Source organism: Leptidea sinapis, chromosome 33, assembly GCF_905404315.1.
Source record: "Leptidea sinapis chromosome 33, ilLepSina1.1, whole genome shotgun sequence".
NCBI classification, from domain to species: domain Eukaryota; kingdom Metazoa; phylum Arthropoda; class Insecta; order Lepidoptera; family Pieridae; genus Leptidea; species Leptidea sinapis.
Window position 1 is genome coordinate 397679 of NC_066297.1, and position 24734 is coordinate 422412.

A 24734-nucleotide genomic window follows, 5' to 3' on the forward strand; every position below is an offset into this window, starting at 1 on the left:
ACCAAATCGTTCTCAACACCCTCGAGAACCTCGGGTACGATACCCATAATGTAATAGACATAATTTTGTGCGATGGCCATTTTCGTTTTCAAAAATGATCCCAAAATTGTTCTCTGCACCCTCGAGAACCTAGGGTACGATATATATTTGATGAAATCATAATTTTGTGTGGCAGCCATCTTGGATTTCAAAAATGATCACAGAATTGTTCTTTGCACCCTCGAGAACCTCGGACACGATATCCATACTGTGGTCATCAAAATTTTGCGCAGCGGCCATCTTGGATTTTAAAATTGAACCCAAAATCATTCTCTGCACACTCGAGAATCTCGGACACGATATCCATTTTGCTGAAATCATAATTTTGTGCGGCGGCCATCTTGGACTTGATCACAAAATCGTTCTCTGCACCCTCGAGAACCTCGGGTACGATACCCATAATGTTGTAATCATAATTTTGTGCGGCGGCCAACTTGGATTTCAAAAATGATCACAAAATCGTTCTCTACCCCCTCGAGAATCTCGGACACGATATCCATATTGCTAAAATCATAATTTTGTGCGGCAGCCATCTTGGATTTGAAAAATGTTCACAAAATCGTTTTCTGCAGCCTCGAGAACCTCGGATACGATACCCATAATGTTGAAAGCATAATTTAGTGCGCTGGCCATCTTAGTTTTCAAAAATGATCCCAAAATCGTTCTCTGCACCCTCGAGAACCTCAGGTACGATATCCATATTGCTGAAATCATAATTTTGTGTGGCGGCCATCTTGGATTTCAAAAATTATCACAGAATTGTTCTCTGCACCCTCGAGAACCTCGGATACGATATCCATATTGCTAAAATCATAACTTTGTGCGGCGGCCATCTTGGATTTGAAAAATCTTTACCAAATCGTTAACTGCACCCTCGAGAATCTCGGACACGATACCCATAATGTTGAAAGCATAATTTTGTGCGGTGGCCATCTTAGTTTTCAAAAATGATCCCAAAATCGTTCTCTGCACCCTCGAGAACCTCCAACACGACATCCATATTGCTAAAACTATAACTTTGTGCGGCGACCATCTTGGATTTGAAAAATGATCACCAAATCGTTCTCTGCACCTTCGAGAACCTCAGCCACGATATCCATATTGCTGAAATCATAATTTTGTGCGGCGGCCGTCTTAGATTTGAAAAATGATCACAGAATTGTTCTCTGCACCCTCGAGAACCTGGGACACGGTATCCATATTGCTGAAATCATAATTTTGTGCGGCGGCCATCTTGGATTTCAAAAATTATCACAAAATCGTTCTCTGCACCCTCGAGAATCTTGGACATGATATCCATATTGCTGAAATCATAATTTTGTGCAGCGGCCAACTTGGATTTCAAAAATGATCACAAAATCGTTCTCTGCACCCTCGAGAACCTCGGATACGATATCCATATTGCTAAAATCATAACTTTGTGCGGCGGCCATCTTGGATTTGAAAAATCTTTACCAAATCGTTAACTGCACCCTCGAGAATCTCGGACACGATACCCATAATGTTGAAAGCATAATTTTGTGCGGTGGCCATCTTAGTTTTCAAAAATGATCCCAAAATCGTTCTCTGCACCCTCGAGAACCTCCAACACGACATCCATATTGCTAAAACTATAACTTTGTGCGGCGACCATCTTGGATTTGAAAAATGATCACCAAATCGTTCTCTGCACCTTCGAGAACCTCAGACACGATATCCATATTGCTGAAATCATAATTTTGTGCGGCGGCCGTCTTAGATTTGAAAAATGATCACAGAATTGTTCTCTGCACCCTCGAGAACCTGGGACACGGTATCCATATTGCTGAAATCATAATTTTGTGCGGCGGCCATCTTGGATTTCAAAAATTATCACAAAATCGTTCTCTGCACCCTCGAGAATCTTGGACATGATATCCATATTGCTGAAATCATAATTTTGTGCAGCGGCCAACTTGGATTTCAAAAATGATCACAAAATCGTTCTCTGCACCCTCGAGAACCTCGGATACGATATCCATATTGCTAAAATCATAACTTTGTGCGGCGGCCATCTTGGATTTGAAAAATCTTTACCAAATCGTTAACTGCACCCTCGAGAATCTCGGACACGATACCCATAATGTTGAAAGCATAATTTTGTGCGGTGGCCATCTTAGTTTTCAAAAATGATCCCAAAATCGTTCTCTGCACCCTCGAGAACCTCGAACACGACATCCATATTGCTAAAACTATAACTTTGTGCGGCGACCATCTTGGATTTGAAAAATGATCACCAAATCGTTAACTGCACCCTCGAGAATCTCGGACACGATACCCATAATGTTGAAAGCATAATTTTGTGCGGTGGCCATCTTAGTTTTCAAAAATGATCCCAAAATCGTTCTCTGCACCCTCGAGAACCTCGAACACGACATCCATATTGCTAAAACTATAACTTTGTGCGGCGGCCGTCTTAGATTTGAAAAATGATCACAGAATTGTTCTCTGCACCCTCGAGAACCTGGGACACGGTATCCATATTGCTTAAATCATAATTTTGTGCGGCGGCCATTTTGAATTTGAAAAATGATCACCAAATCGTTCTCAACACCCTCGAGAACCTCGGGTACGATACCCATAATGTAATAAACATAATTTTGTGCGATGGCCATTTTCGTTTTCAAAAATGATCCCAAAATTGTTCTCTGCACCCTCGAGAACCTAGGGTACGATATATATTTGATGAAATCATAATTTTGTGTGGCAGCCATCTTGGATTTCAAAAATGATCACAGAATTGTTCTTTGCACCCTCGAGAACCTCGGACACGATATCCATACTGTTGTCATCAAAATTTTGCGCAGCGGCCATCTTGGATTTTAAAATTGAACCCAAAATCATTCTCTGCACACTCGAGAATCTCGGACACGATATCCATTTTGCTGAAATCATAATTTTGTGCGGCGGCCATCTTGGACTTGATCACAAAATCGTTCTCTGCACCCTCGAGAACCTCGGGTACGATACCCATAATGTTGTAATCATAATTTTGTGCGGCGGCCAACTTGGATTTCAAAAATGATCACAAAATCGTTCTCTACCCCCTCGAGAATCTCGGACACGATCCATATTGCTAAAATCATAATTTTGTGCGGCAGCCATCTTGGATTTGAAAAATGTTCACAAAATCGTTTTCTGCAGCCTCGAGAACCTCGGATACGATACCCATAATGTTGAAAGCATAATTTAGTGCGCTGGCCATCTTAGTTTTCAAAAATGATCCCAAAATCGTTCTCTGCACCCTCGAGAACCTCAGGTACGATATCCATATTGCTGAAATCATAATTTTGTGTGGCGGCCATCTTGGATTTCAAAAATTATCACAGAATTGTTCTCTGCACCCTCGAGAACCTCGGATACGATATCCATATTGCTAAAATCATAACTTTGTGCGGCGGCCATCTTGGATTTGAAAAATCTTTACCAAATCGTTAACTGCACCCTCGAGAATCTCGGACACGATACCCATAATGTTGAAAGCATAATTTTGTGCGGTGGCCATCTTAGTTTTCAAAAATGATCCCAAAATCGTTCCCTGCACCCTCGAGAACCTCGAACACGACATCCATATTGCTAAAACTATAACTTTGTGCGGCGACCATCTTGAATTTGAAAAATGATCACCAAATCGTTCTCTGCACCTTCGAGAACCTCAGACACGATATCCATATTGCTGAAATCATAATTTTGTGGGGCGGCCATTTTGAATTTGAAAAATGATCACCAAATCGTTCTCAACACCCTCGAGAACCTCGGGTACGATACCCATAATGTAATAGACATAATTTTGTGCGATGGCTATTTTCGTTTTCAAAAATGATCCCAAAATTGTTCTCTGCACCCTCGAGAACCTCGAACATCCATATTGCTGAAATCATAATTTTGTGTGGCGGCCATCTTGGATTTCAAAAATTATCACAGAATTGTTCTCTGCACCCTCGAGAACCTCGGACACGATATCCATACTGTTGTTATCAAAATTTTGGGCGGCGGCCATCTTGGATTTCAAAAATGATCACAAAATCGTTCTCAGCACCCTCGAGAATCTCGGACACGATATCCATATTGCTAAAATCATAATTTTGTGCGGCGGCCAACTTGGATTTGAAAAATGTTCACAAAATCGTTTTCTGCAGCCTCGAGAACCTCAGGTACGATACCCATAATGTTGAAAGCATAATTTTGTGCGCTGGCCATCTTAGTTTTCAAAAATGATCCCAAAATCGTTCTCTGCACCCTCGAGAACCTCGGACACGTTATCCATATTGCTGAAAACATAATTGTTTGCGGCAGCCCTCTTGGATTTCAAAAATGATCACAGAACTGATCTCTTCACCCTCGAAAACCTCGGACACGATATCCATACTGTTGTCATCAAAATTTTGCGCGGCGGCCCTCTTGGATTTTATAAATGATCCCAAAATCATTCTATGCAGCCTCGAGAATCTTGGACACGATATCCATATTGCTGAAATCATAATTTTGTGCGGCGGCCAACTTGGATTTCAAAAATGATCACAAAATCGTTCTCTGCACCCTCGAGAACCTCGGATACGATATCCATATTGCTAAAATCATAACTTTGTGCGGCGGCCATCTTGGATTTGAAAAATCTTTACCAAATCGTTAACTGCACCCTCGAGAATCTCGGACACGATACCCATAATGTTGAAAGCATAATTTTGTGCGGTGGCCATCTTAGTTTTCAAAAATGATCCCAAAATCGTTCTCTGCACCCTCGAGAACCTCGAACACGATATCCATATTGCTAAAATTATAACTTTGTGCGGCGACCATCTTGGATTTGAAAAATGATCACCAAATCGTTCTCTGCACCTTCGAGAACCTCAGACACGATATCCATATTGCTGAAATCATAATTTTGTGCAGCGGCCGTCTTAGATTTCAAAAATGATCACAGTATTGTTCTCTGCACCCTCGAGAACCTGGGACACGGTATCCATATTGCTTAAATCATAATTTTGTGCGGCGGCCATTTTGAATTTGAAAAATGATCACCAAATTGTTCTCAACACCCTCGAGAACCTCGGGTACGATACCCATAATGTTGTAATCATAATTTTGTGCGATGGCCATCTTCGTTTTCAAAAATGATCCCAAAATTGTTCTCTGCACCCTCGAGAACCTAGGGTACGATATATATTTTATGAAATCATAATTTTGTGTGGCAGCCATCTTTGATTTCAAAAATGATCACAGAATTGATCTCTGCACCCTCGAGAACCTCGGACACGATATCCATACTGTTGTCATCAAAATTTTGCGCAGCGGCCATCTTGGATTTTAAAATTGATCCCAAAATCATTCTCTGCACACTCGAGAATCTCGGACACGATATCCATTTTGCTGAAATCAAAATTTTGTGCGGCGGCCATCTTGGACTTGTAAAATGATCACAAAATCGTTCTCTGCACCCTCGAGAACCTCGGGTACGATACCCATAATGTTGTTACCAAAATTTTGGGCGGCGGCCATCTTGGATTTTATAAATGATCCCAAAATCATTCTCTGCACCCTCGAGAATCTCGGACACGATATCAATATTGCTGAAAATATAATTTTGTGCGGCGGCCATCTTGGATTTCAAAAATGATCACAAAATCGTTCTCTGCACCCTCGAGAATCTCGGACACGATATCCATATTGCTAAAATCATAATTTTGTGCGGTGGCCATCTTGGATTTGAAAAATGTTCACAAAATCGTTTTCTGCAGCCTCGAGAACCTCGGGTACGAAACCCAAAATGTTGAAAGCATAATTTTGTGCGCTGGCCATCTTAGTTTTCAAAAATGATCTCAAAATCGTTCTCTGCACTCTCGAGAGCCTCGGACACGATATCCATATTGCTTAAAACATAATTGTTTGCGGCAGCCCTCTTGGATTTCAAAAATGATCACAGAACTGATCTCTGCACCCTCGAAAACCTCGGACACGATATCCATACTTTTGTCATCAAAATTTTGCGCGGCGGCCATCTTGGATATTATAAATGAACCCAAAATCATTCTATGCAGCCTCGAGAATCTTGGACACGATATCCATATTGCTGAAATCATAATTTAGTGCGGCGGCCATCTTGGATTTCAAAAATTATCACAAAATCGTTCTCTGCACCCTCGAGAATCTTGGACATGATATCCATATTGCTGAAATCATAATTTTGTGCAGCGGCCAACTTGGATTTCAAAAATGATCACAAAATCGTTCTCTGCACCCTCGAGAACCTCGGATACGATATCCATATTGCTAAAATCATAACTTTGTGCGGCGGCCATCTTGGATTTGAAAAATCTTTACCAAATCGTTAACTGCACCCTCGAGAATCTCGGACACGATACCCATAATGTTGAAAGCATAATTTTGTGCGGTGGCCATCTTAGTTTTCAAAAATGATCCCAAAATCGTTCTCTGCACCCTCGAGAACCTCGAACACGACATCCATATTGCTAAAACTATAACTTTGTGCGGCGACCATCTTGGATTTGAAAAATGATCACCAAATCGTTCTCTGCACCTTCGAGAACCTCAGACACGATATCCATATTGCTGAAATCATAATTTTGTGCGGCGGCCGTCTTAGATTTGAAAAATGATCACAGAATTGTTCTCTGCACCCTCGAGAACCTGGGACACGGTATCCATATTGCTGAAATCATAATTTTGTGCGGCGGCCATCTTGGATTTCAAAAATTATCACAAAATCGTTCTCTGCACCCTCGAGAATCTTGGACATGATATCCATATTGCTGAAATCATAATTTTGTGCGGCGGCCAACTTGGATTTCAAAAATGATCACAAAATCGTTCTCTGCACCCTCGAGAACCTCGGATACGATATCCATATTGCTAAAATCATAACTTTGTGCGGCGGCCATCTTGGATTTGAAAAATCTTTACCAAATCGTTAACTGCACCCTCGAGAATCTCGGACACGATACCCATAATGTTGAAAGCATAATTTTGTGCGGTGGCCATCTTAGTTTTCAAAAATGATCCCAAAATCGTTCTCTGCACCCTCGAGAACCTCGAACACGACATCCATATTGCTAAAACTATAACTTTGTGCGGCGACCATCTTGGATTTGAAAAATGATCACCAAATCGTTCTCTGCACCCTCGAGAACCTCAGACACGATATCCATATTGCTGAAATCATAATTTTGTGCGGCGGCCGTCTTAGATTTGAAAAATGATCACAGAATTGTTCTCTGCACCCTCGAGAACCTGGGACACGGTATCCATATTGCTGAAATCATAATTTTGTGCGGCGGCCATTTTGAATTTGAAAAATGATCACCAAATCGTTCTCAACACCCTCGAGAACCTCGGGTACGATACCCATAATGTAATAAACATAATTTTGTGCGATGGCCATTTTCGTTTTCAAAAATGATCCCAAAATTGTTCTCTGCACCCTCGAGAACCTAGGGTACGATATATATTTGATGAAATCATAATTTTGTGTGGCAGCCATCTTGGATTTCAAAAATGATCACAGAATTGTTCTTTGCACCCTCGAGAACCTCGGACACGATATCCATACTGTTGTCATCAAAATTTTGCGCAGCGACCATCTTGGATTTTAAAATTGATCCCAAAATCATTCTCTGCACACTCGAGAATCTCGGACACGATATCCATTTTCTGAAATCATAATTTTGTGCGGCGGCCATCTTGGACTTGTAAAATGATCATAAAATCGTTCTCTGCACCCTCGAGAACCTCGGGTACGATACCCATAATGTTGTAATCATAATTTTGTGCGATGGCCATCTTCGTTTTCAAAAATAATCCCAAAATTGTTCTCTGCACCCTCGAGAAACTCGGACACGATATCAATATTGCTGAAAATATAATTTTGTGCGGCGGCCATCTTGGATTTCAAAAATGATCACAAAATCGTTCTCTACCCCCTCGAGAATCTCGGACACGATATCCATATTGCTAAAATCATAATTATGTGCGGCAGCCATCTTGGATTTGAAAAATGTTCACAAAATCGTTTTCTGCAGCCTCGAGAAACTCGGATACGATACCCATAATGTTGAAAGCATAATTTAGTGCGCTGGCCATCTTAGTTTTCAAAAATGATCCCAAAATCGTTCTCTGCTTCCTCGAGAACCTCAGGTACGATATCCATATTGCTGAAATCATAATTTTGTGTGGCGGCCATCTTGGATTTCAAAAATTATCACAGAATTGTTCTCTGCACCCTCGAGAACCTCGGACACGATATCCATACTGTTGTTATCAAAATTTTGGGCGGCGGCCATCTTGGATTTTATAAATGATCCCAAAATCATTCTCTGCACCCTTGAGAATCTCGGACACGATATCAATATTGCTTAAAATATAATTTTGTGCGGCGGCCATCTTGGATTTCAAAAATGATCACAAAATCGTTCTCTGCACCCTCGAGAATCTCGGACACGATATCCATATTGCTAAAATCATAATTTTGTGCGGCGGCCAACTTGGATTTGAAAAATGTTCACAAAATCGTTTTCTGCAGCCTCGAGAACCTCGGGTACGATACCCATAATGTTGAAAGCATAATTTTGTGCGCTGGCCATCTTAGTTTTCAAAAATGATCCCAAAATCGTTCTCTGCACCCTCGAGAACCTCGGACACGTTATCCATATTGCTGAAAACATAATTGTTTGCGGCAGCCCTCTTGGATTTCAAAAATGATCACAGAACTGATCTCTTCACCCTCGAAAACCTCGGACACGATATCCATACTGTTGTCATCAAAATTTTGCGCGGCGGCCCTCTTGGATTTTATAAATGATCCCAAAATCATTCTATGCAGCCTCGAGAATCTTGGACACGATATCCATATTGCTGAAATCATAATTTTGTGCGGCGGCCAACTTGGATTTCAAAAATGATCACAAAATCGTTCTCTGCACCCTCGAGAACCTCGGATACGATATCCATATTGCTAAAATCATAACTTTGTGCGGCGGCCATCTTGGATTTGAAAAATCTTTACCAAATCGTTAACTGCACCCTCGAGAATCTCGGACACGATACCCATAATGTTGAAAGCATAATTTTGTGCGGTGGCCATCTTAGTTTTCAAAAATGATCCCAAAATCGTTCTCTGCACCCTCGAGAACCTCGAACACGATATCCATATTGCTAAAATTATAACTTTGTGCGGCGACCATCTTGGATTTGATAAATGAGCACCAAATCGTTCTCTGCACCTTCGAGAACCTCAGACACGATATCCATATTGCTGAAATCATAATTTTGTGCGGCGGCCGTCTTAGATTTTAAAAATGATCACAGAATTGTTCTCTGCACCCTCGAGAACCTGGGACACGGTATCCATATTGCTTAAATCATAATTTTGTGCGGCGGCCATTTTGAATTTGAAAAATGATCACCAAATTGTTCTCAACACCCTCGAGAACCTCGGGTACGATACCCATAATGTTGTAATCATAATTTTGTGCGATGGCCATCTTCGTTTTCAAAAATGATCCCAAAATTGTTCTCTGCACCCTCGAGAATCTCGGACACGATATCAATATTGCTGAAAATATAATTTTGTGCGGCGGCCATCTTGGATTTCAAAAATGATCACAAAATCGTTCTCTGCACCCTCGAGAATCTCGGACACGATATCCATATTGCTAAAATCATAATTTTGTGCGGCAGCCATCTTGGATTTGAAAAATGTTCACAAAATCGTTTTCTGCAGCCTCGAGAACCTCGGATACGATACCCATAATGTTGAAAGCATAATTTAGTGCGCTGGCCATCTTAGTTTTCAAAAATGATCCCAAAATCGTTCTCTGCACCCTCGAGAACCTCAGGTACGATATCCATATTGCTGAAATCATAATTTTGTGTGGCGGCCATCTTGGATTTCAAAAATGATCACAGAATTGTTCTCTGCACCCTCGAGAACCTCGGACACGATATCCATACTGTTGTCATCAAAATTTTGAGCGGCGGCCATCTTGGATTTTATAAATGATCCCAAAATCATTCTCTGCACCCTCGAGAATCTCGGACACGATATCAATATTGCTGAAAATATAATTTTGTGCAGCGGCCATCTTGGATTTCAAAAATGATCACAAAATCGTTCTCTGCACACTCGAGAATCTCGGACACGATATCCATATTGCTAAAATCATAATTTTGTGCGGTGGCCATCTTGGATTTGAAAAATGTTCACAAAATCGTTTTCTGCAGCCCCGAGAACCTCGGGTACGATACCCAAAATGTTGAAAGCATAATTTTGTGCGCTGGCCATCTTAGTTTTCAAAAATGATCTCAAAATCGTTCTCTGCACTCTCGAGAGCCTCGGACACGATATCCATATTGCTTAAAACATAATTGTTTGCGGTGGCCAACTTGGATTTCAAAAATGATCACAAAATCGTTCTCTGCACCCTCGAGAACCTCGGATACGATATCCATATTGCTAAAATCATAACTTTGTGCGGCGGCCATCTTGGATTTGAAAAATCTTTACCAAATCGTTAACTGCACCCTCGAGAATCTCGGACACGATACCCATAATGTTGAAAGCATAATTTAGTGCGCTGGCCATCTTAGTTTTCAAAAATGATCCCAAAATCGTTCTCTGCACCCTCGAGAACCTCGAACACGATATCCATATTGCTAAAATTATAACTTTGTGCGGCGACCATCTTGGATTTGAAAAATGATCACCAAATCGTTCTCTGCACCTTCGAGAACCTCAGACACGATATCCATATTGCTGAAATCATAATTTTGTGCGGCGGCCGTCTTAGATTTCAAAAATGATCACAGAATTGTTCTCTGCACCCTCGAGAACCTGGGACACGGTATCCATATTGCTTAAATCATAATTTTGTGCGGCGGCCATTTTGAATTTGAAAAATGATCACCAAATTGTTCTCAACACCCTCGAGAACCTCGGGTACGATACCCATAATGTTGTAATCATAATTTTGTGCGATGGCCATCTTCGTTTTCAAAAATGATCCCAAAATTGTTCTCTGCACCCTCGCGAACCTACCGTACGATATATATTTGATGAAATCATAATTTTGTGTGGCAGCCATCTTGGATTTCAAAAATGATCACAGAATTGATCTCTGCACCCTCGAGAACCTCGGACACGATATCCATACTGTTGTCATCAAAATTTTGCGCAGCGGCCATCTTGGATTTTAAAATTGATCCCAAAATCATTCTCTGCACACTCGAGAATCTCGGACACGATATCCATTTTGCTGAAATCAAAATTTTGTGCGGCGGCTATCTTGGACTTGTAAAATGATCACAAAATCGTTCTCTGCAGCCTCGAGAACCTCGGGTACGATACCCATAATGTTGTTATCATAATTTTGTGCGATGGCCATCTTCGTTTTCAAAAATGATCCCAAAATTGTTCTCTGCACCCTCGAGAATCTCGGACACGATATCAATATTGCTGAAAATATAATTTTGTGCGGCGGCCATCTTGGATTTCAAAAATGATCACAAAATCGTTCTCTGCACCCTCGAGAATCTCGGACACGATATCCATATTGCTAAAATCATAATTTTGTGCGGCAGCCATCTTGGATTTGAAAAATGTTCACAAAATCGTTTTCTGCAGCCTCGAGAACCTCGGATACGATACCCATAATGTTGAAAGCATAATTTAGTGCGCTGGTCATCTTAGTTTTCAAAAATGATCCCAAAATCGTTGTCTGCACCCTCGAGAACCTCAGGTACGATATCCATATTGCTGAAATCATAATTTTGTGTGGCGGCCATCTTGGATTTAAAAAATTATCACAGAATTGTTCTCTGCACCCTCGAGAACCTCGGACACGATATCCATACTGTTGTTATCAAAATTTTGGGCGGCGGCCATCTTGGATTTTATAAATGATCCCAAAATCATTCTCTGCACCCTCGAGAATCTCGGACACGATATCAATATTGCTGAAAATATAATTTTGTGCGGCGGCCATCTTGGATTTCAAAAATGATCACAAAATCGTTCTCTGCACCCTCGAGAATCTCGGACACCATATCCATATTGCTTAAATCATAATTTTGTGCGGTGGCCATCTTGGATTTGAAAAATGTTCACAAAATCGTTTTCTGCAGCCCCGAGAACCTCGGGTACGATACCCAAAATGTTGAAAGCATTATTTTGTGCGCTGGCCATCTTAGTTTTCAAAAATGATCTCAAAATCGTTCTCTGCACTCTCGAGAGCCTCGGACACGATATCCATATTGCTTAAAACATAAATGTTTGCGGCAGCCCTCTTGGATTTCAAAAATGATCACAGAACTGATCTCTGCACCCTCGAAAACCTCGGACACGATATCCATACTTTTGTCATCAAAATTTTGCGCGGCGGCCATCTTGGATATTATAAATGATCCCAAAATCATTCTATGCAGCCTCGAGAATCTTGGACACGATATCCATATTGCTGAAATCATAATTTTGTGCGGCGGCCAACTTGGATTTCAAAAATGATCACAAAATCGTTCTCTGCACCCTCGAGAACCTCGGATACGATATCCATATTGCTAAAATCATTACTTTGTGCGGCGGCCATCTTGGATTTGAAAAATCTTTACCAAATCGTTAACTGCACCCTCGAGAATCTCGGACACGATACCCATAATGTTGAAAGCATAATTTTGTGCGGTGGCCATCTTAGTTTTCAAAAATGATCCCAAAATCGGTCTCTGCACCCTCGAGAACCTCGAACACGATATCCATATTGCTATAATTATAACTTTGTGCGGCGACCATCTTGGATTTGAAAAATGATCACCAAATCGTTCTCTGCACCTTCGAGAACCTCAGACACGATATCCATATTGCTGAAATCATAATTTTGTGCGGCGGCCGTCTTAGATTTCAAAAATGATCACAGAATTGTTCTCTGCACCCTCGAGAACCTGGGACACGGTATCCATATTGCTTAAATCATAATTTTGTGCGGCGGCCATTTTGAATTTGAAAAATGATCACCAAATTGTTCTCAACACCCTCGAGAACCTCGGGTACGATACCCATAATGTTGTAATCATAATTTTGTGCGGTGGCCATCTTAGTTTTCAAAAATGATCCCAAAATCGGTCTCTGCACCCTCGAGAACCTCGAACACGACATCCATATTGCTAAAACTATAACTTTGTGCGGCGACCATCTTGAATTTGAAAAATGATCACCAAATCGTTCTCTGCACCTTCGAGAACCTCAGACACGATATCCATATTGCTGAAATCATAATTTTGTGCGGCGGCCGTCTTAGATTTGAAAAATGATCACAGAATTGTTCTCTGCACCCTCGAGAACCTGGGACACGGTATCCATATTGCTTAAATCATAATTTTGTGCGGCGGCCATTTTGAATTTGAAAAATGATCACCAAATCGTTCTCAACACCCTCGAGAACCTCGGGTACGATACCCATAATGTAATAAACATAATTTTGTGCGATGGCCATTTTCGTTTTCAAAAATGATCCCAAAATTGTTCTCTGCACCCTCGAGAACCTAGGGTACGATATATATTTGATGAAATCATAATTTTGTGTGGCAGCCATCTTGGATTTCAAAAATGATCACAGAATTGTTCTTTGCACCCTCGAGAACCTCGGACACGATATCCATACTGTTGTCATCAAAATTTTGCGCAGCGGCCATCTTGGATTTTAAAATTGATCCCAAAATCGTTCTCTGCACCCTCGAGAACCTCGAACACGACATCCATATTGCTAAAACTATAACTTTGTGCGGCGGCCATCTTGGATTTCAAAAATGATCACAAAATCGTTCTCTGCACCCTCGAGAATCTCGGACACGATATCCATATTGCTAAAATCATAATTTTGTGCGGCGGCCAACTTGGATTTGAAAAATGTTCACAAAATCGTTTTCTGCAGCCTCGAGAACCTCGGGTACGATACCCATAATGTTGAAAGCATAATTTTGTGCGCTGGCCATCTTAGTTTTCAAAAATGATCCCAAAATCGTTCTCTGCACCCTCGAGAACCTCGGACACGTTATCCATATTGCTGAAAACATAATTGTTTGCGGCAGCCCTCTTGGATTTCAAAAATGATCACAGAACTGATCTCTTCACCCTCGAAAACCTCGGACACGATATCCATACTGTTGTCATCAAAATTTTGCGCGGCGGCCCTCTTGGATTTTATAAATGATCCCGAAATCATTCTATGCAGCCTCGAGAATCTTGGACACGATATCCATATTGCTGAAATCATAATTTTGTGCGGCGGCCAACTTGGATTTCAAAAATGATCACAAAATCGTTCTCTGCACCCTCGAGAACCTCGGATACGATATCCATATTGCTAAAATCATTACTTTGTGCGGCGGCCATCTTGGATTTGAAAAATCTTTACCAAATCGTTAACTGCACCCTCGAGAATCTCGGACACGATACCCATAATGTTGAAAGCATAATTTTGTGCGGTGGCCATCTTAGTTTTCAAAAATGATCCCAAAATCGGTCTCTGCACCCTCGAGAACCTCGAACACGATATCCATATTGCTATAATTATAACTTTGTGCGGCGACCATCTTGGATTTGAAAAATGATCACCAAATCGTTCTCTGCACCTTCGAGAACCTCAGACACGATATCCATATTGCTGAAATCATAATTTTGTGCGGCGGCCGTCTTAGATTTCAAAAATGATCACAGAATTGTTCTCTGCACCCTCGAGAACCTGGGACACGGTATCCATATTGCTTTAATCATAATTTTGTGCGGCGGCCATTTTGAATTTGAAAAATGATCACCAAATTGTTCTCAACACCCTCGAGAACCTCGGGTACGATACCCATAATGTTGTAATCATAATTTTGTGCGATGGCCATCTTCGTTTTCAAAAATGATCCCAAAATTGTTCTCTGCACCCTCGAGAACCTAGGGTACGATATATATTTGATGAAATCATAATTTTGTGTGGCAGCCATCTTGGATTTCAAAAATGATCACAGAATTGATCTCTGCACCCTCGAGAACCTCAGACACGATATCCATACTGTTGTCATCAAAATTTTGCGCAGCGGCCATCTTGGATTTTAAAATTGATCCCAAAATCATTCTCTGCACACTCGAGAATCTCGGACACGATATCCATTTTGCTGAAATCAAAATTTTGTGCGGCGGCCATCTTGGACATGTAAAATGATCACAAAATCGTTCTCTGCACCCTCGAGACCCTCGGGTACGATACCCATAATGTTGTAATCATAATTTTGTGCGATGGCCATCTTCGTTTTCAAAAATGATCCCAAAATTATTCTCTGCACCCTCGAGAATCTCGGACACGATATCAATATTGCTGAAAATATAATTTTGTGCGGCGGCCATCTTGGATTTCAAAAATGATCACAAAATCGTTCTCTGCACCCTCGAGAATCTCGGACACGATATCCATATTGCTAAAATCATAATTTTGTGCGGCAGCCATCTTGGATTTGAAAAATGTTCACAAAATCGTTTTCTGCAGCCTCGAGAACCTCGGATACGATACCCATAATGTTGAAAGCATAATTTAGTGCGCTGGCCATCTTGTAACGTTGTATATATATATTGTAACGTTATTTTACATAAAATAATGAAATAAAAATAAACTAATAACATAAAATAATGAAATAAAAATAAACTAATAACATAAAATAATAAAACTAATAAATATTAAAACGTAAACACTTTTGTGCGCGAGCGTAGGCGAGTTTTTTGTTGTTCATAAAAAAATGCATGGCTCGCTCGCGTCACCCGTCGCCCGGCTATCGCCATACCACGGCTGCGCTCGGTAATAGCAACACGTCAATATATTATGTGCAGTGACTTATCACGTTTGCCGTAAAATACCTAGTTATATAATTTTTTTAATCACCGGTTGACAACTTAACATAATATAAAAATAAGTTTCAAGGATTATCGTCACCCCGATAGGGTAAGTGTTGGACACGTGTTAATATCATTTGAGTACTTGTAAAACTTTGAAGTAGTTATTTAAAATGTAGTATTTTAGCAAACATTTAATTTTCTTTTCAAAATTAATTATTCTTTCTTTGCTTTCGCTTCCTTTTCTTTTTTTTATTATTGTAACTCCGTTCTGATTGTGAACAACTACACCTCCTGCTTACGGCTTCACCCTTAATGATAGACACGGACGCACGTGGTTCACAATCAGCGGAGACATAAGAATGTGGTCTTAACTGTGGACATCATTCACAGGGTTCCAGGATAAGATTTTGGAACGTTAAAAGATATAATTCCACCAAGTTCCGGTGATTAGTTACCCGGACACCGAGTATCGGGAATCACCTGCGACACGTCGAGTCATAACCTCCAGCTGAGGGGCCTGCACCGGCGTCTTCAACGTCAGGGGAGTACCGAGCTACAAGGACAAACTAGATCAACCAACAATACACCCTACGACCCTTGCTCAAATTGTATTTTAATTATTTTTAAATATACATCATTTAAAGGCCGGTACGGGTAGTTTCATTTAAGCCCCCCGTAACCGTAGCATTGGCGCCCATATCGTGGTTTGGTTGGTCTAGTTTTTCTGAGTAGAAGTAGTAGTGTGTATGTGTTTTTTTTAATTTTTGTAAAACGTTTTTTTTTTTTGGTTGCCAGTAACTAAAGTGTACTCCAAATTCTTTATTTATTTGTGTCAAATTATTCTAAAACATCAATGTGTTAGAATTTATTATTTTAGGTATCATTTAATTACCTACTTGTAATAATAAATGTTACAGCAATAATTACACTTTAAGTGACTCATTTCTTTGTTCAAACTTTGTATAGAAACCGGTCGCTTCGTTATCGCATAAGTACAAAAAATGTTTGTGCTAAGCCGTGTATAGTCGAGCACAAAAGTGCTCGGTTTTAATATTTATTTTTTGTGTTCTGATTTTTTTTTTTTGTTTTAATCGGGTAGTACACATTAGTTACAAATTACTTTTAACGCTTTTTCTGCTTGTTTTAGTAAAGTATATTTTTTTTTCTCAGCTTAATTTTTTTTTCTTTATTTGCCAACCATAACGTTGCTTAGTTAATTTTATTTTGTAACGGAACGGAGTAGGGCATTCGTAACCTTGTCCAACATTTATTTTATTGCGGTGTTTAATATTTTTTTTTAGTTGATTTTTTTTGTATATATTTTTTTTAATATTGATTTTTTTTTTATTATTGAATTTTTTTTATCTTAAAATATAATGGCGTATCCAGTTAAATTCCTGTCACTGCAAAAATCAGAATTAGAATACGAGGTTCTCATTAGAGGTACTTCTCCTGCTTCCACAGTACAAGAGCTCCGAAAGCAGATTTGTAAGCTGGGACCATTATTTCCTTCTGAAGACATTTTAGAAAGCTCATTACCTATTTCTGACGACCTTAAAGGAGCTACTGACGTACTGGCTAAAATCAAATCACTTTTAGAATCACCATTAGATAGGAACTTGTTATTGCGAATCGAGAATCTTTTAAATCACCTTTATCATCGGCTTAACCGTATTACTTATGACAGTAAGACGCAGCAATTATACGACACTTGCGTAAATGAATTTAAAACATTGTTCAATTTTTATAATTCGGTGAAAGACAATGGAGAGGACAAATTGATAGCGTCATCATCTAAAGCCGACTCTCAACAGTGTGCTTCACCGCTCAATGTAAGCGTCTCGTGTAGTCGAGATCTCACAAATGACGTATTAAAGATAAAATTTGACGGCAAATCATGTGTTCGGTCTTTTATTGAACGCATCACAGAGCTAAGCAAAGCTAGAGATATTCCCAGTGCCAAACTTTTATCTTTAGCAACGGAAATATTTACTGGCGATGCTCTTCATTGGTTCCGTAGTATTCGACATAACATAGCAAGTTGGGAAGAACTTATTTTGCACCTTAAAGCAGACTTCGATAGGGTAGATTATGATTATCGGCTGCTTGCTGAAATACGAGCTAGGACACAGGGTGAAACAGAAAACATCATAGTTTACCTTTCAATTATGTCTGGGCTTTTTTCAAGGTTAACAAAAAATTTGTCTGATGAGGACAAGCTAGAAATTATTCTACATAATATCAGACCTTGTTACGCAGCCACCCTCTCTTCGCATCCTCATATTAAGGACTTGGACACACTAAAATCTCTGTGTCGCAATTATGAGAATGTCCAAGCTCGTCTTTTAAATTTTCGTGAGCCGCCTACACAGACGTCAGATACCATCGCGCCTGACTTTGCTTACGTTAGACCATCCCAAAATTTTAAAACTAATTTTCAACAATATAAATTTAATAATAATCAAAATACAAATAACAACAGTTCTTTTAAAAATCAAACTAATCATATTATAAAAACTAATGAAAGTAAAATTAATAAAAGTTATATTGCTAATAATAATAATGTACATGCTATACAAACTTCTTCCAGTAAAACCTTTTACTGTCCTAGGTGTCGTAATAATACGCACAATTTACGGCAATGCAAGGCAGATAAAAATAAAATCCTTTGTTTTATTTGTGGACATGATGGTTTTAAGACTCCTGATTGCCCTAATTGCAACAAAGAAAAGCTTAATAGTTCAAAAAACTAATAAGACTGCAGAATCGTATAACCAATCAACGTACTTCTAATTTTGATAAAAATGATTGGCAGAAATGGCTAGAAACCATAAAGTTTTATTACAAAACATATAAAATTAATACAATTCTGCAGCGAGAACCAGTTAATGATTCTAGGCCTTATGCTTCTATAAAAATTAATAAATTAAAATTATTCGGCCTCTTAGATTCTGGATCCGCTGTTACTGTCCTTGGTAACAATAGTTATAAGATGTTGGAAAAAGAGGGTCTTAAATTACATACAGATCGCTTTATTTCGATTAAAGCTGCTGGTGGACAAAAAATGCCTAGCATTGGATATATGGACCTACCTATTTCCTTCGAAAATGAAATCAACATGATTACCGCTTTTGTTGTTCCAGACGTTAAAATTGATGTCATACTAGGGGTTGACTTCTGGCGCAAATTTAATATTTTCCCGAAACATTTTAAAAGCATAACTTTTTCCAATACCCTTATTTCAAACGCAAGTCTTGATTCTGACCTTCCATCCTTCATACAAGCATACGATCATCTGTCGCAGACTGAAAAATCTATAGCAGACAATATTATTGCAAAATTTAATGACATATCTACCGAGTCTAAAGGTTTGGGCGAGACAAAGTTGATCACTCACCACATTGACACCGGTGATGCACAGCCCATTCGACAACGCTATTATCGGCTCTCTCCCGAAAAACAGCGCATTCTTGTCGAACAGGTCGATCAAATGCTAGGTCTTGACGTTATCGAGCCCTGCGAAAGCGCTTGGTCATCTCCTGTTCTTATAGTAACCAAAAAGAACGGCCAACCTCGTTTTTGTCTCGATAGCCGTAAACTAAACTCTGTGACCAAACGCGACGCGTATAATTTACCTTACGTATCAGAGATTTTAGATAATCTTCGGGATGCTCGTTATTTATCAAGTCTTGACTTATCTAAGGCATTCTGGCAAATCCCAATAGCTACCGAAGATCGGGACAAAACGGCGTTTTACGTGCCAGGCCGTGGTACTTTCCGTTTCAAACGTACTGCATTCGGACTGACAAATGCACCTGCCACTCAGCAGAGATTAGTTGATTTGCTGTTCAGGGAGTTTGACCTCAAAGTCTTTGCTTATTTAGATGACATTATTATCGTCTCAAATGACTTCAAATCCCACGTTTCTCTTTTACTGCGTGTGGTAGAAAAGTTAAAGCAAGCAAACCTCACCATTAACTTGGAAAAATGCCAGTTCTTTCGGAGTCAACTTAGGTATCTTGGATACGTTGTTGATAGTTGTGGATTACGTACTGATCCAGAGAAAGTGCAAGCTATCCTCACTTACCCGACACCTTCTTGTCGGAAAGATATTAAGCGCTTTCTCGGAACAGCCACATGGTATCGGCGTTTTGTTCCCAACTTTAGCACAATAGCAGGTCCTCTTAATAAGTTGACTTCAAGCAAGAAGGGTTCACCACCATTCATCTGGTCGGCGGAAGCTGATGCAGCTTTTAAGAAGCTGAAGGAATGTTTGGTTTCCGCTCCTGTTCTATCCTGTCCTGACTACAACAAGCCATTTGAGGTGCATACCGATGCCAGTAACTATGGTGTGGGAGCTATGCTAACACAAACCATAGACGGTAAGGAGCACCCCATAGCTTATATGAGCAAGTCGTTGTCAGCGGCAGAGAAAAATTACAGCATTACAGAGCGGGAAACTTTAGCTGTATTAGTTGCTCTTGAACACTGGAGATGTTATTTAGAGAACGGTAGACCGTTCACTGTCTATACAGACCACAGCGCCTTAAAATGGTTCCTATCTCTAAATAACCCTACGGGTAGGCTAGCTCGCTGGGGTGTTCGACTGTCCGCGTTTAACTTTGAACTTAAGCATCGTCGCGGCGTCGACAATGTCATCCCAGATGCCCTTTCAAGAGCTCTTCCTGTCAATGCAATAAATATTTCAGGATCCTATTCCACAACCACAGATTCTTGGTACAAAAATATTTTTAATAATTGCATTAATAAACCTCAAAATTTACCTAATTTTTTCATTAAAAATAATAGTTTATTTCGGCTTTCTAAAGATAAATATCATAATTTAAATTCAGAATTTTCATGGAAAGAGGTAGTTCCAAGTGAGTTAAGAGATCAAGTAATCAACGAAAACCACTCTGACCCTAAAGCTGGACATCTTGGTGTCTTCAAAACGTACCGTCGACTTGCGTTACGCTATTTCTGGCCAGGCATGCATCAGGATGTAGTGAAATTCGTTGGTTCCTGTACTAAGTGCCTCTCGTACAAAGCTCAGAACCATTTAACATTAGGAGAAATGGGTCGCCCTAAGCAATGTAGCCGACCATTTCAAATGATTTCTATTGACCTAATGGGTCCTCTACCTGTCAGTAGAAAACAACATAGTTATATTTTAGTAGTCACGTGTTGTTTTTCAAAATTTTGTCTGATCTTCCCTTTAAGGGCTGCAACATCTACTGCTGTCACTAAGATTCTAGAAGACTCAGTTATTTTAGTTCACGGAGTCCCTCAAACCATCTTCTTGGACAATGGCAGTCAGTTTATTAGTAAAATCACCGAATCCCTTTTTAAACAATATAACATTCCCAATATATTTTATACCCCTAAATACACACCTCAAGTGAACAGTGTCGAACGTTACAACCGGACAATTATAACTTGTAATTCTACATTTGTGGAGGATGACCATCGCACTTGGGACACTTTTATTCCCAAGGTACAGTTCGCTATTAACAATTCGGTGAATGAAGCAACTGGTTTTACCCCTTCATTTTTAGTATTCGGAAGAGAGTTAGTCACCTGTGGTACACACTACGTTGATAACGACCTGGGAGACGAAGTTTTATTTTTACCCAGAGATTTGTATGCTGACAATTTGGGTTGCCTTTCCAACTTATTTGGAGTCGTTCAGGCAAAACTCTGGCATGCACACCTCAAAAACTCGTCACATTATAATCTTCGTAGAAAAGCCTCTGAATTTAACGTAGGGGATATAGTTATGAAACGAGCTTACGTTTTAAGTGACAAGGACAAATATTTTAGTAAAAAGTTAGCACCAAAATTTATTAAATGTCGTGTTTTGGAAAAAAAATCTCCCTTAGTATATGTTTTAGCAGATATGTCAGGAAAGAATCTAGGTACCTGGCATATCAAAGATTTAAAATTAATTGGATTAAATAAATAATTTAGTTTTTTTTTTTTTTTTTTTTTTTTACTCAAGAGGATTTTATTTTAATAATAAAATCCTTTCGTAGCGAGGGGGGTATTGTAACGTTGTATATATATATTGTAACGTTATTTTACATAAAATAATGAAATAAAAATAAACTAATAACATAAAATAATGAAATAAAAATAAACTAATAACATAAAATAATAAAACTAATAAATATTAAAACGTAAACACTTTTGTGCGCGAGCGTAGGCGAGTTTTTTGCTGTTCATAAAAAATGCATGGCTCGCTCGCGTCACCCGTCGCCCGGCTATCGCCATACCACGGCTGCGCTCGGTAATAGCAACACGTCAATATATTATGTGCAGTGACTTATCACGTTTGCCGTAAAATACCTAGTTATATAATTTTTTTAATCACCGGTTGACAACTTAACATAATATAAAAATAAGTTTCAAGGATTATCGTCACCCCGATAGGGTAAGTGTTGGACACGTGTTAATATCATTTGAGTACTTGTAAAACTTTGAAGTAGTTATTTAAAATGTAGTATTTTAGCAAACATTTAATTTTCTTTTCAAAATTAATTATTCTTTCTTTGCTTTCGCTTCCTTTTCTTTTTTTTATTATTGTAACTCCGTTCTGATTGTGAACAACTACACCTCCTGCTTACGGCTTCACCCTTAATGATAGACACGGACGCACGTGGTTCACAATCAGCGGAGACATAAGAATGTGGTCTTAACTGTGGACATCATTCACAGGGTTCCAGGATAAGATTTTGGAACGTTAAAAGATATAATTCCACCAAGTTCCGGTGATTAGTTACCCGGACACCGAGTATCGGGAATCACCTGCGACACGTCGAGTCATAACCTCCAGCTGAGGGGCCTGCACCGGCGTCTTCAACGTCAGGGGAGTACCGAGCTACAAGGACAAACTAGATCAACCAACAATACACCCTACGACCCTTGCTCAAATTGTATTTTAATTATTTTTAAATATACATCATTTAAAGGCCGGTACGGGTAGTTTCATTTAAGCCCCCCGTAACCGTAGCAATCTTAGTTTTCAAAAATGATCCCAAAATCGTTGTCTGCACCCTCGAGAACCTCAGGTACGATATCCATATTGCTGAAATCATAATTTTGTGTGGCGGCCATCTTGGATTTCAAAAATTATCACAGAATTGTTCTCTGCACCCTCGAGAACCTCGGACACGATATCCATACTGTTGTTATCAAAATTTTGGGCGGCGGCCATCTCGGATTTTATAAATGATCCCAAAATCATTCTCTGCACCCTCGAGAATCTCGGACACGATATCAATATTGCTGAAAATATAATTTTGTGCGGCGGCCATCTTGGATTTCAAAAATGATCACAAAATCGTTCTCTGCACCCTCGAGAATCTCGGACACGATATCCATATTGCTAAAATCATAACTATTGCAACGTCCGATTAATGACAGCTGGCAGGTAGCGAAACGTCCGATGACGCGATTAAGATTATCCGACGGCGAGCGCGAGATTCATCATTATTAAAAGCGATATAATTACATAACGACTCCACCTATGGCTATATAAAAAATACATTCACGTAGTTAAAAGTATAGAAAATCAACGTGTAAAATCATAAATTATGTTTTTGAACCCAAGTTATATATAAATAAAAGGTTAAAGCTCGAGATTATAGGTAGAAATGTGATAACATTTTCATTATATTAAGTTTTTATGTAAAATATTAGCGCACACATTAATACAACTTGATTATTATTGAAATAGACTATATAACCTATTTTTTGATATTAATATGTCATTACTTCGACTTACGGGATTGTTGCATTAAACTAAAATAAAGCACCCATTCTTAGTATATACCTACAATTTATCTGCGGAATGCACAAGTAAAACGTGAAATACTTGGTTGTCTCAATACATCCAGATTGTTGAATATTATAAACATTATATTTATGATATTTAGTCCCTATTACAAGAAATGATATACTGTTAATTAATTGGATTACAATAAAAATTTGATATTTAAACCAAATCGATAAAGTAGTATCGATCATACTGTTATAACTTGTCGATTTAATGTCGTAAGAAGAATTTTATATGTAATTTGTAGATAAAATCGGAAACTAGATATTATGAGGATTAATTTCATATATAAAACAAATATAATACGTAATTAAAATATTACACTTACATGATAAACAAAACAATAACAAAACACTTGACACTACAAAAATAAACAAATGACAATACCCCCCGCAAACCGATTTTCAATTAATTATTTCTTTTAATTTTTGCTCGGATACTTGATATTTAAAGATAAGCCTATTACAATTACTTACCATAGAGTCTTAAAAATCGTATTTGACAAGCTAATTCACTCATACTACAGATTATAACACAAAATAAATACGCAAGTCGACTGGGCCACTCTGGTTGCCTGGACGTTTGACTGTCTAAAGAAAAAAGCCGCTCTAGTTGCCCGGACGTTTGAGTAGATAATTTTGTGCGGTGGCCATCTTGGATTTGAAAAATGTTCACAAAATCGTTTTCTGCAGCCTCGAGAACCTCGGGTAAGATACCCAAAATGTTGAAAGCATAATTTTGTGCGCTGGCCATCTTAGTTTTCAAAAATGATCTCAAAATCGTTCTCTGCACTCTCGAGAGCCTCGGACACGATATCCATATTGCTTAAAACATAATTGTTTGCGGCAGCCCTCTTGGATTTCAAAAATGATCACAGAACTGATCTCTGCACCCTCGAAAACCTCGGACACGATATCCATACTTTTGTCATCAAAATTTTGCGCGGCGGCCATCTTGGATATTATA

At 39.2% G+C, this 24734-nt stretch overlaps 1 protein-coding gene and 1 long non-coding RNA gene across 2 annotated transcripts; both read left to right on the forward strand.

Moving 5' to 3' along the window:
* Positions 1-15813: 15813 nt before the first annotated feature.
* On the forward strand, positions 15814-18687 carry LOC126974758 (uncharacterized). Its single transcript, XM_050822368.1, has 2 exons — positions 15814-16040; positions 16325-18687. The coding sequence occupies exon 2, from the start codon at positions 17311-17313 to the stop codon at positions 18685-18687; it is 1377 nt and encodes a 458-aa protein (XP_050678325.1). The 5' UTR covers positions 15814-16040; positions 16325-17310.
* Positions 18688-21368: 2681 nt separating this feature from the next.
* On the forward strand, positions 21369-22907 carry LOC126974759 (uncharacterized). Its single transcript, XR_007731576.1, has 2 exons — positions 21369-22364; positions 22649-22907. It is a non-coding gene; the product is annotated as an uncharacterized LOC126974759 (long non-coding RNA).
* The last annotated feature ends 1827 nt before the right edge of the window (positions 22908-24734 follow it).

Coding starts and splice junctions, on each gene's coding strand:
- LOC126974758 (XM_050822368.1), top strand. CDS start 17,311: ATGGCGTATCCAGTTAAATTCCTGTCACTGCAAAAATCAGAATTAGAA.